Source organism: Syngnathoides biaculeatus, chromosome 7, assembly GCF_019802595.1.
Source record: "Syngnathoides biaculeatus isolate LvHL_M chromosome 7, ASM1980259v1, whole genome shotgun sequence".
Taxonomy (NCBI): Eukaryota; Metazoa; Chordata; class Actinopteri; order Syngnathiformes; family Syngnathidae; genus Syngnathoides; species Syngnathoides biaculeatus.
This window is the reverse complement of record NC_084646.1, coordinates 7,822,250-7,834,602: the sequence shown is the minus strand read 5'-3', so window position 1 is coordinate 7,834,602 and position 12,353 is coordinate 7,822,250. Positions and strand designations below refer to the sequence as shown.

The 12,353-nt window shown below is 43.9% G+C and overlaps 1 protein-coding gene across 2 annotated transcripts in view; it reads left to right on the top strand.

The window, feature by feature from the left end:
* The window catches only part of tmem131 (transmembrane protein 131), a 39,024-nt gene that overhangs the window by 19,261 nt on the left and 7,410 nt on the right, over positions 1 to 12,353 (top strand). For both annotated transcript variants that reach the window (XM_061824792.1, XM_061824791.1), the window contains exons 10-30: positions 63 to 119; positions 218 to 279; positions 364 to 472; positions 1,698 to 1,806; positions 1,886 to 2,039; positions 2,963 to 3,133; positions 3,408 to 3,518; positions 4,053 to 4,187; positions 5,316 to 5,420; positions 5,502 to 5,588; positions 6,526 to 6,678; positions 7,532 to 7,607; positions 7,695 to 7,809; positions 7,936 to 8,074; positions 8,185 to 8,294; positions 9,855 to 9,927; positions 10,009 to 10,160; positions 10,238 to 10,380; positions 10,959 to 11,145; positions 11,216 to 11,401; positions 11,860 to 12,015. In XM_061824792.1, coding sequence (XP_061680776.1) covers positions 63 to 119; positions 218 to 279; positions 364 to 472; positions 1,698 to 1,806; positions 1,886 to 2,039; positions 2,963 to 3,133; positions 3,408 to 3,518; positions 4,053 to 4,187; positions 5,316 to 5,420; positions 5,502 to 5,588; positions 6,526 to 6,678; positions 7,532 to 7,607; positions 7,695 to 7,809; positions 7,936 to 8,074; positions 8,185 to 8,294; positions 9,855 to 9,927; positions 10,009 to 10,160; positions 10,238 to 10,380; positions 10,959 to 11,145; positions 11,216 to 11,401; positions 11,860 to 12,015 — 2,590 coding nt within the window. The remainder of the gene's footprint in view (positions 1 to 62; positions 120 to 217; positions 280 to 363; positions 473 to 1,697; positions 1,807 to 1,885; positions 2,040 to 2,962; positions 3,134 to 3,407; positions 3,519 to 4,052; positions 4,188 to 5,315; positions 5,421 to 5,501; positions 5,589 to 6,525; positions 6,679 to 7,531; positions 7,608 to 7,694; positions 7,810 to 7,935; positions 8,075 to 8,184; positions 8,295 to 9,854; positions 9,928 to 10,008; positions 10,161 to 10,237; positions 10,381 to 10,958; positions 11,146 to 11,215; positions 11,402 to 11,859; positions 12,016 to 12,353) is intronic.

Genomic DNA, 12,353 nt, shown 5'->3' with positions numbered 1-12,353 from the left:
TATTTTATCCCAGCCTATCTTGCGAGCTGTCGTGTTTCACGTTTATTCGACCTTGTCTGCAGCCCCTGGTATTTATTCCTCCACGGAGATGCTCGACTTTGGCACACTGCGCTCGCAAGGTACACATTCGGAATGTGAGCTACGCATTTTCTTTCCCCCCGTGCACTCACCCCACCTCTTTTTTTTTTCCCTTTTTCTTTTTTGTTTTGTTTTTCAGATCGGCCGAAACTGATGGCTCTGTACCTGTTGAATTCAGGAACAAAAGATGTTCCCATCACAGTAGGTTGCCTTATCTATCTCTCCTTTAAAATGGATTTATACATGAAATTGTGCTTCATGTTATCATATTTCCGTCTTGGACAGAGTGTTCGTACAACGCCGTCCAATGAGGCCATCACGATAGACTTTAAAGCTATCACGCTCAGAGCAGGAGAGAGCAGATACAGAAAAGTAGCTACTATTAGCTTTGACGGTAAGACATCTACATATATGTTCCTGTTGAGTGCCTTGAAAAAGTGTTCACAACCATGTAATATATTTAGAGTTTTTATGTGATAGGCAAACACAGAGCTACCAGAAAGATCAAGATTGCAGGAAGTCCTCGGGTTAAAACGGTCTCAATCTAAGACGTTTCGACTTTACAACGCCCGTCCCCTGTCCGCCATTTTGTTTGGCTAACGCCTGTCCGTGTTTTTCACCCTCCTTTCTCGGCATGATCGCCCCAAAGAAGAAAGCTCTGTCTTTTAGCAATGCTTCTGTAGCCAAAAGAAAGTCCATAACCATGGAAGCGAAGCTCAAGATCATAAAAAGATTGGAGAAAGGAGAGACACAAACACCACCAAGGCTTTAGTCGGTCGTCCCGTGTTGACCATTATTAAAGACGACGCCCGTATTTTAGCGCATGCGAAGGGTTTCGTTCCTACGTAGGATCCACTGATCACAAAACAAGGTTCTTTGGTACTGGTCCAGATGGAGAGGATTGAGGACCATGTTCCTTCGCAGTAGCTAAGCACAGCCTCCCCTTCTTCGCCATCCACCTCTCAACAGTAATCCTCAGTACATCATCTTGTCTATTTCAATGTATTTGTTTTTATACAAAGTACTGTATTTTGATGTAAATTCTGACTTTAATGGCGGAATCCGACTTAAATCGAAATTCGCTACTGTAGGAACGGATCTCAGTCAGAGACCGAGGACTCCCTTTAAAGTTGTGGAGAAGTTTAAAGTGGAGTTAGGTTAAAAAAAAAAAAAAAATCCCATTAGGTTATAAAATATCAAGAAGGCCCTGTTCATTCCATCATCCAAAAATGGAAAAAGTACGGGCTAATTTTTCCCCTTGATTTTCTCGGACTGTTTCTAAGTGACGGTTGGTGGACGCAAACCAAAGTGGTCAACTTTCTTTAATTTTCTTTCATTTTTGGGCGTGGCTCAAAGAGTTGAGCTTGTTTGGCAATGTGTCTGGATGTGGCATTGGCCCCTGCAGTAGATGTGGTGGGATGATCTCTGGATAATTAGCATGAGACACATGAGCTAGACTGTTTCTTAAACTTTTAAAGGTTTTAAAATGAGTCATTTCACGTTTTATTCTGCTGTGTTAGCCATTCTGCTACCGCTTTGGATATTTAATTTAGATTTTTTTTTTTTGTAACCGTTTGCTGACTTGAACAACTTCGTCTTGGACTCATCGTTTACTGCAGCCTCCAAGGCCAGAAGGTCATATCAGTTCTTTGGTAAAATCACAGTAAAAGCGAAAGAAAAGAGCTACTCCAAGCTCGAAATCCCTTACCAGGCAGAGGTTTTAGAAGGGTAAGTCATACTTGCCTGGAAAAAGATGTATTTGATTTGCTGCGGGTGGCGTCAAAGTCTGTTTATTTCCTCCGTCCAGCTACCTGGGCTTTGACCACACGGCGACGTTGTTCCACATTCGTGACAGCCCGGTGGAGCCGATGGAGCGGCCCATAATGCTCACAAATGTCTTTGGCTTTGCCATCCGAATACACAATGTATCTCTTCCCGAAGAGGCCAAAACCATGTTCACAGTGAGTCTCAACAAACTTCTTATTCTCGTTTTTCAGGAATGACAATTAGGTTCCTGGGTCAATTTGACATGGGTCTGGTTGTATTTTCCAAGTGTCAGAAACGATAAATAGTCCATTACATTAAGTGTTCTAAGAACATTTTTCTTTTCAGCAGTTTGACTTGCAACATTTCAGTAAGTTTCAATTTTCTTTTAATTTTAGGGGTCAAATTGACTTATGTGAAAGTGTGAGAACTGAAAAATAGCTCAGTAACTGCACTTACTGTTTGTTTTTTATTTTATTTTTAATTTTGCATTGGGTCAATGTGACCTGGAACAGAACGATACGGTTATTTATTTATTTGGATTCAGTGTGACTCATCATTTTTTTTCTGAACTGCTTATCCTCACAAGGGTCGGGCAAGTGCCGCAGCCAATCCCAGCTGTCATCCGGCAAGAGGCGGGGCACACCCTGAACTGGTTGCCAGCCAATCGCAGGGCACATAGAGACAGAAAACCGTCACAGTCACACCTACGGACAATTTAGAGTCTCCAATTAGTGCATGTTTTTGGGATGTTCGAGGAAACCAGAGTGACAACCTAGTGAAAACATGAAAAACTCCACACAGGCGGGGCCGGGATTTGAACCCCAGTTCTCAGAACTTGAAGAAAATGCTCTACAGCTGTGCCTCTGTGCTGCCCCCAAATTGTTTTCATCGCGCTATTAAACTCCTCACTGTTTCAATCAAAATACATAATTTATGGTTAGTAATCCGCCACATGTACTACTTTCAAATGTTCTTTAAAATGGATCAATTTGAGTCACTGCATTTAGGTTTTTTTATTTTTATTTTTTGTTCCCCCCCCTCCAACTTTGCCAGTTGTGCCACAACACGAACCATGTTCTCAACATTCTCTCAAGGAACATCACCGTGTCGTTCGCAGGTGCAAAACTTCAGTGCGCCTGTCCTGGTCCCCGCACACAAGTCGTGCTACGTTTTCTCGCTCCTGTTCCAGCCGGTCCGGCCGTCCATCCACGTCGACAGCAACATCCTGCTCATTACCAATGCGTCAAAGTTTCACTTGCCTGTCAGGGCGTACACGGGCTTCCTGGAGGTACATAATGTCACGAATGCCCCTTATTCCACTGCACATTAACCTCCCGTTTGCCATTTATCCATTCTTGAACAAATATTGTGTTAAATTGTTATTTGACAGTCATATTTTTATTGTATTCTGTATTATTTTAGGATTACTGTTCTGATACTGAAGTCAAGTTGTTAATGTCGTGTGGAAAAGTGGGCCATATAGAGTCCGGTTAAGAACACCTGATTCACTGATGAAATGGTGACATTTGTTTTTTTTTTTTTTTTTTAATGTTCCCCATCAGCCCCACGTGCTCCCACCAAGCCTGAAGGACAACATGCTAGACTTTGGCATCCGCAGTGCCACAGAGACCAGCAGCATCATATTCGTGGTGCTCAACAGTAACCCCATAGAGGTGAGAGCCGTTGCATTTAAAGGCCACTTTACACTCACACGGTCGTCAACGCCCGCGTTGCATTCCGTGACACGTGAATTGCCCCGCCTACAACTCTGCTTGTAGCTTACCGCACACGTGTCAAAAAAAGTCGCTGTGTGGTGAAAGCCGTGGACCTAATCTCTCGTGATTGGCCTGTTTTAGTCACATGGTGTGATGACGTATTCACACATATCACCTGTGCTGCTTCCTCCTCGATCGTTTTGCAGCATAATTTTATATATTACACTCACACACAAACACACATCTCCAGCCGCTTATCCTCACGAGGGTCGCGGGAGTGCTGGAGCCTATCCCAGCTGTAAACGGGCAGTAGGCAGGTACACAGCTGAGATAGGCTCCAGCACTCCCGCAACCCTCGTGAGGATAAGCGGCTAAGAAAATGGATGGGGATATATATATATATTTGTGTCGGATGTATTCACGCTGACAGTTACGAGATGCTCAATGCTAGTCACGTGTCAAACTAACAAAGGGATTTTTGAACTCCCTCAGCTGGAGGTAAAGTCCTGGCAGGTGACGGGTGACAGCCTCTCCATGGACCTGCTGAAGGCGGAGAGGGGGAACGCGACGACCGTGTCCAATCGTCTACGAGAGCTGCAGAATGTGACGGCGTCCAATCATAAATCGGTGAGAGTACCACTGTTGCCGGAGTCCTCACTTGCACAGTGAAAAAAGTATGATACCTCAGGTTAAAAAAAAATATTACAATAAGTCTTTTTATTACAAGTATTTTTAAGTGGCTCTGTGCAGTTTGCCATGTAGCGAACAATGCAACAAATAAGAGTCAATATATGGTTTCTTCAAGCCTTTAGTCACTCCTAGTCAGTCTACTGTTGAAACTGACACACAAACCAAACTCTTAACAACAAAAGTTTGTAAGGCTAATGCGAAATAACTGTAAACTGCTAAAGATGAGGATACAAAGGTTTTTAAATCTTCAACCAGTACAAACAGCAACCCTCAAGTGTATATTTCTTTTTACTATGATGATTCGTAGAATTAATTTTGAAACCATAAGAACGCAACACACTGCAGTCAGCGAAGTTTCTTCAGTTATTCGAGTGAATGATTGCACCATAAAAAAAACCACAATGTAGTGGTTTACTACAAGGCGTGTCTACGATAGCTATAAAAACATGAAAACCAAGTTGTATGTATTGTTGAAATTATTGCTGGCTGGTTCAGTGGTTTATTATGAAATCAAATGGTTTACTCACAGCACATAATTGCATTAGTCAGATCAAGCTATTATGTGGGCAAACTGAACCATACCACTAGGCATTATTAAAAATAAATAAATTAAATACTACCACCTCTGGCTAGGTTGCTAGGATGACAATTAAGATTTGATTTATTTTTGTGTTTGTGAGTCTTGTGAGTCTACTTTTAATTTAAATTCAAATTTTGACTTTGTATTTTAACTACAATATTTTACCCAAAAAACCCTTTTTATTCATCTGGACTAAAATATATTTACATTTCTGTCTGTGGCCGTTATATTTCAATGAGTACGTACATTGTGTTGAATGGCTCCCCCCCACACAAACACACACTTTTTGCTTTTATGCTTTTTATGCAGACGAGCTAAATTGTTAGTGATTACAGCCCCACCTTGTGGTTTTGGGATACACTTGACAGCCTCGTGTGTTTCACGTGTTGAGAGAGAGAGAGATATATATATATATATATATATTTTTTTTTTTTTTTTACCTTTATACAAATTTTCTTGTGAACATCAAACTATTTTGTCTCAAGGTGGTTATCGGGCCCGGCTTTTACGCCGCCTTCCGCGTGACACTAGTGGCCAAGGCGCTGGAAGGCACGTACGACGGGGCCATACACATCACCACAGACTACGAGGTGAGTGGCTGTTTCACCGTTTGGACCCGCACCCCGACTTCACTCGCCAATTCACTCTTATCTCGCGGTTGTCCCCCTCAGATATTAACCATCCCGGTGAAAGCGCTCATCGCAGTGGGTACGTTAACGAGCTCCCCCAGTCACCTAGTCCTGCCTCAATCATTCCCAGTAAGTAAAACCGCTGTCAGACGAACACCTCATGATTATTGTTTATACTTATAGTGTTTCAAACTATTACACTAGTGCTTTTTTTAATCATTTTCCTGCATAATCAGTGCAGTTCACAATGAATATTGTTTCATCATCACATTATATTATTAGCGTCTCAGGTTGGGATTTTACAAAATAAAACTGCCACAAAGCTAACAGTATGTTTTGGGGGAGTGTCCCAATTGGACACATATCATCGGGGTAGGGGGTGCACTGTCTCGCCACTGAAAAAGAACAAACGTATTTTTTGTTTTGGGTCGGGTGCTTAAGGTGGTGACAAAACTGCAACCATACGTCACCAAAATTTATTTGGACATCTCGGGTCTAAGCCTACTTCCCCTCCTGAATACTGTATTAGAGCAAAATCGATGATTTTTTTTTTTTTTAATTAGATATGAATGTGGCCACGAGGCGGTCATAATTCGTGTAAGTGGTTAATATTTACAGTAATCTAAGCACATTTGTAACTTTGAACATTACACATTAAAAACGGTACACTTTTCACAACCAGTAGTTATTGGTCTATATTTATACAATGTGAAAGTTTTTACATTTTCCTTATACCTTTGTGTAATCCACTCAATTGACTTGATTTTTTTTATGCCTGTTATACATAAATGGTGGTAGATTGGTTTTATATATAAAAAAAAAAAACTCATAACAGAAAAAAAATTCTCTACTGATGAAGTCAGAATGTTAGAAAGTCATCATCTCAATAGGCTTGAGGTCAGGGATGATTGTTTTTTTTTTCCCTCGGCTCTTGGCAGCCATAGAAGCTAAAGGAAACAAATGCTCAAGCTATGCTTTTGAAGTGCATTCTGCTATATTTTGGTGTAGCCTGGGACTTTGTGATTTTTATTTTTTGTGTGTGTGTGTATGTGCGTCCTGCTTGTAGGGAAAAGTTGTGCACCAAATTTTCAGCATCCGGAGTTCATTCACGCAGAAAGTGAGGCTGGAACAAATCCGCTCGCTCACCGAAGACATCCGTTTTTACTACAAGCGTCTGCGTAACAACAAAGACGAGCTCGAGCCCAGACGCAAATCCAAGGTAGGCACCGCTCCTGCAATCATTTTCATTACTCTACCAACAAATTAATCTCCTTTTTGCTGGTCTCAACATGCCCAAAAACTCCGAATGCTAGAAAAAATATTGGCCCCTGACAGCAGCCTCACTGATCAACGCAAAATTGTCTATACGTGTATCTTAACAGGACTCATAAAGAAGAGACGGGCATGCCTGAAATCGAACACGAAGTTGTCAGTTTTGGTTTGAAGCAGCTAATTTGGGTTGAATTCCAAGACTCAAATCTTTAACAATTAGCCCTCAGCCCCAGTTTCAGTGAAGGACAAGAAATCGTGTCTTCATTTGGGCGCGTGAAAAATGTAGGATCTGTCCCTTGTGGGTTGAAGCAGCTATTTTGGGAATCAAACGTTGTTGTTGTTGTTTTTTCTCCCAACACCAGCTTCAGTGATTGACATGTATTACTTTCATGGCACATGTCGATCATAAGCAGAACGCATGAAAAAGTAAAAGGCCGAAGCTTGAAAGTGAACAGGAAGGGAACTGTTTTGGCTCCAAGATGTGATTTTGGGGCAAATTACAGGGCTTAATGTGTAATATGAATTTGGACCGAGCATGGCATTAAAGTTTTACGAGGTTTCGCCACAAACAAATTGTAGGGCGCCGACTTTCACTTACTCTGGGCCCAAGTAAACCACAATGAGGAAGAAAGTATCCAAGCTTTTTTGCCTATATCATTTAACGTGGACATCGTACACTGTTAGAATCTGATCATTTACATAATTTGCCTTCAAAAAGAAGGGTGCAAGGGCTTGTTCATCACTTCTTCCATCTCTGAAATAGTTTTGTCCCACCTATCATCTCCCATCCCTCTCCGCAGATTGCGAATATTTATTTTGACGCCAGCTTGCAGTGTGGAGATCATTGCTACGTGGGGTTGCCTTTCGTCCTCAAATGTAAGCGTCGTCGCTTCCCCCAACCGGTCGCACCAGAATTTTTTTTTTTTTTTTTTTTTTTTAAACCATCAAACTCTCAATTCGCAGCTGAGTCCAAGTCTCACGGGATGGCACTCCAGGAGGACATTTGGGACACTGATGTGGATCTCCACCAGAAACTTCTAAGGCGATGGAAGGAGTTGAAAGAGCGCTCAGGCCATATGTAAGCAATTTTTACTTTTTTAATTTTTTTTTAACCCCCTCTCAAATTAGCAGCTTCACATATGGACAGAACTATTTACAGAACACTTTTTTTTTCCTCCCCCTGTGTTTCTCTCCCGTGCTGAAGGGTGGAAGCTATGTTCGAAGTCAACACGGATCTCCAGAAGAACGTACAGGCTAAAATTACAGCCGAGCTGACCTGGCCCTCTCTGGTCAACTCCACGCAACGCATCACGTTCCCGCTGACCAACACAAACAGCTCCTCTGTAAGCGCCCTCACAACGCGCCTCTTGTGTACCCACAAACGCCAGCGGGAATGTGTTGAGGTGTTGTTAAGTCTCTTTCCCTCTCGGTCTCGCTCAACATCCGTCTTTAGGAAAGAGAGGTAACGCTGCAGAATCCCGCTGACGTTCCCGTCTACGTCCAGGTTCTCCCGCTGGGTCTCTTGCCCAATCCCTCGGTGTTTTCCGGAAAGTTAGCAGACAGGTGGGAGTTCAACCGAAACCTGTTGAGTCTTCTCGGTGTGTTTATGTGTGCCATTTAGGCAGGTCGCTGGTTGAGTCATGGAACCTTTCACACTGCTTGCAAAAGCTGACATTGTTCTTGTATTGTGTTGCTCATGTGCTGATGGCACAGGAATGGGCGTGGGGATCTTAAGTTAACTGTAGTTTTTTTTTTCTGGAATTCCTGTCTCCTATCAACGAAAATCTGACTTTGTACAGAGCTCGTGCACGTGACGTCACCATTTTCACGGCGCCATATTGCCAGTCAAAATGAGCTCCTCGGCGGCAATATTGAACCAAAGGAGAATAGTTACAATACCTGAGACCTGTTGTCCTTTTGGTTGTCACAAAAGACGACGTGACAGATATTCAAAGAGGTCATTCCATAGAATACCAGCTGAAAAGACCAGAAAATATCGATTTGATTTCTGCAATTAAACGTAATGGATGGTGCCCAACCAAATACACACGACTGTGTAGTGATCACTTCATTTCAGGTAGGAATTATTCTTCTCAATCTCAAATTCCCAAGATGTATTTATAATGGCAAATTGGCTCATTTTGAGATGTGATTAAAAAAGGGAAAAAAAACGATAGGGAGTTGTCTCCAACGTACACGGAAGCATGTTGCAGCCACTCGTTAAGCTTTGGTAAGCCTCTCCCTGACAGACGTTTTTTTTTTTTTAAATATGTATTGTTCTCAAATGAGTCTGTGTATTTCAAAAAAGAAAATAAACCGTCGGTCACACAGAGGTTTACATAGGGTAACTTGTGGGTGCGACACACTTCCGTGTACGGTGGCTGAAGCCTATCCCGGCGGTTTCTTTTCTTTTTTTAAATACGCATTGGACTCATTTGAGAACAATGCATATTTAAGAAAAAAAAACGTCTGTCACGGAGAGGTTTAACGTGGCCGCAACACGGTTCGTGTCGGAGGAGCCGACTCGCTGTCTTCTCCCCCCCCCCACCCCCGCCATCATAGTTAATGAATGCGAGTTTGTGTAAAGGCAGGGGTCATTTCTTTAAATATTGGTATTTGTATTGAAAAAATCTGAGTGGCTCCATCGCTATCTGGAATTTATTTTTGATTGAGAACAGATCCAACAACGAAGTATATGTATGCGTCCAGACTTTTCTATGCTTTCAAACTCTTCCATGTAAATCTCGGCGACTTACTCACCGGATCCGTGTGTAGATCCAGTTGTCCAAGACGAGCGGAAGCAGGTTAACAGTCCACTTTCTAATCGGCGAAAACATCGGATTCGGCATTAAATATGGGTCCTCTATGCCAAGTGTCTCTCATTTTTCAACGTACCTTCATTTATTATCACCTTCTAAACCTTTAACGGTATCGGACAAAACTCTGGGAGACGTATTTTCGTGTCTTCTCCAATCGACTTAGCAATTGAAGAATGCTTTGCTTGACCGGCAGTTTGCCCAGTCACGTGACTTCGATGACATAGGTGCACAAGCTCTATAGAAAACCCTCGTCATCCTAACTTATCAGCGTGATTTTCTCAGACCCCGTCTCTCTGTTCTCCAGGTGGCAACCAGGAAATCTGTCCAACATCAACATTGACACAAACACCCTGGAGTTCCAAGTGAACAGAAACCAGGTGAGTGGTCATAAAGATCCCACTTGAGCTCATACGGGGACCTCCTTCGTTTCTCAACGGACTTTTCTGTCTGCTCGGCAGACGGCTGGCGTAAAGAGCGGCATTGGGTTTGTGGAGGGATCGAGCCGGCCCTTCGTGCTCAACATAGTCCTGATGCCGGGGGAGGTAAAGTCGTTTAATGTGAGCTTCACCCCAGTCCGCAACCACAGTGTCTCCTCACTGCTGATAGTCCGGTAAAGGTCTCAATTTTGTAAATGCAATTCTCCTTACTTTAGTGTGTATGTCTAAAGTCTCCGGTCTGGCTTTTCAGGAACAATCTGACGGTGATCGACACCATCGTCCTCCACGGCCGCGGAGCCACAGAGAGCCTAAAAGTTGCCGGGAAGTCTCCGGGCTGTGACAGCTCACTGAGGTTCAAGATGACCGAAGCGCTGCTGAGAGAATGCACAGACAGTGAGTAGCAGCGCCAAGCCCGTGTGATTTTGCATATCGCTGCTGTCAAGGGGAATTATCGCATCTCCAGAATGACTATTCTGCAGGGAAAATAATTGTCAGTTATTAAAATTTATATTACTAGCATAGCTTTGAACACCCAATACAGTACCACGCCAAAATCATGTTCAATCGCTAATTCAAGACACCATAAAAATGCTAACTTATAACACTGTCATTGATTTATATATATATCCATCCATCCTTCCATCCAACCATTTTCTTTGCCGCTTATCCTCACGAGGGTCGCGGGGAATGCTTGATCCTATCGCAGCTGTTGACGGGCAGGAGGCGGGGTACATCCTGGACTGGTCGCCAGCCAATCGCAGGGCACATCGTGACAAATCAGCCACACTCACACTCACAATCACACCTACGGGCAATTTAGAGGTGTCCAATTAATGTTGCATGTTTTGGGGATGTGGGAGGAAACCCACGCAGGCTGAGGCCGATATGCTCACTGCTCGTCCAGCTCACCTAGATGCCCATAACTGAAACTACATCTTCTTGAATCACCGCTGAACTCGATTTGATTTCAGAGAAAAGAATCAAGGAGCTCACCCTCGCGCTTAAGAGAACGTTCCGCGTCGAGAACACAGGCCTGCTCCCCATCACCGTTCGGTCGGCGGAGATCAACGGACAACCGTGCGAAGGATTTGGATTCAAGGTTCTCAACTGTCAAGAGTTTTTGCTCCAACCCAATGCATCGAAAGACATCGCCATACTGTGAGTGACTCCGGACTGCGACGTTGCAAAATATCTTTTCTAAAATGACCACTTCCTCCGCTCCTCGCAGGTTTACGCCAGACTTCACCACATCTCGAGTGATCCGTGAGCTCAAGCTCATGACGTACGGCGGGTCCGAGTTCGTCTTCGTGATGAACGCCTCTCTGCCCTACCACATGCTGGCGGTGTGCGCAGAGACCCTGCCCCGGCCCCCCTGGGAGATGCAAGTCTGCTTCATCGTGTCCGTCATCATGAGGTGAGGCCTGGATGCCGGTACACAATGGGTCCAAATCCCCACACAACACCGACACTATACAGTACAACCTCGGTTCTCGACCACAATCCGTTGCAGGAGGCGGTTCGAGAACCGATTTGTTCGAAAACCGAATCGATATTTCCTACGTCTGCAAACAGAGGCTGCGTTATACGCAATAACAATGCGTGTTGTGATTCAGCTGGTCGTCCCGCACGCGTTATGTTATTTTTCCGGGTTTTTTTGCGGCGCATTCGAATTCACAATAATATCGCGCATCATCGGTCAGCTGGTCGGGCTGCACGCGTTATTTCCGGCTCTTGTCGCAGGCGTTCGAGTACCGATTTGTGTTCGAAAACAGAAGCAAAAAAAAAAAAAAAATCAATTTTCGTCCCAAAAACAATTTGTTCGAGATCGGAGGGAATCGGAAACCGAGTATTCACTGTATGTCTCTTCTGCAGTTCTATGTTCCTCTTGGCGATCGGCACCGCCTACCTGGAGGCGCACAGCATCTGGGAGTCCTTCAAGAGGCGTCAGTCCGTTGAGCCCAACTGCACCTTGGAGACGGGGAGGCCATTTAACCTCAGGGACATTGTGCAACTACACAGTGACTCAACGTGAGTGAACAAAGGCACGCAAAACGGGCCGCCTTCCTCATGACCGCATTAGCTTTAGCTAGCTAGCTTGACCACAGCTCATCTCGACGCAGAGTTCGGATCGGTCAGATCCTCTAGCGATGAGGTAAAACAAAAAATAGAAGTACGAGTTGTCTGGTCCAAACGGGCTACATTTGTGTAGTCTGAGCTCGGCATTAAACAGTAGAGCAGTTTGTATTTGTGCCCGTGGGCACGTACTTTGTTCACCTGTGACGAGGACTCCACAGCTTTCAGCATTCCTAACAACAACTGGCTAAAAAGAGGTCAAATTGTCTCTAACGTGTGACGACCACCACATT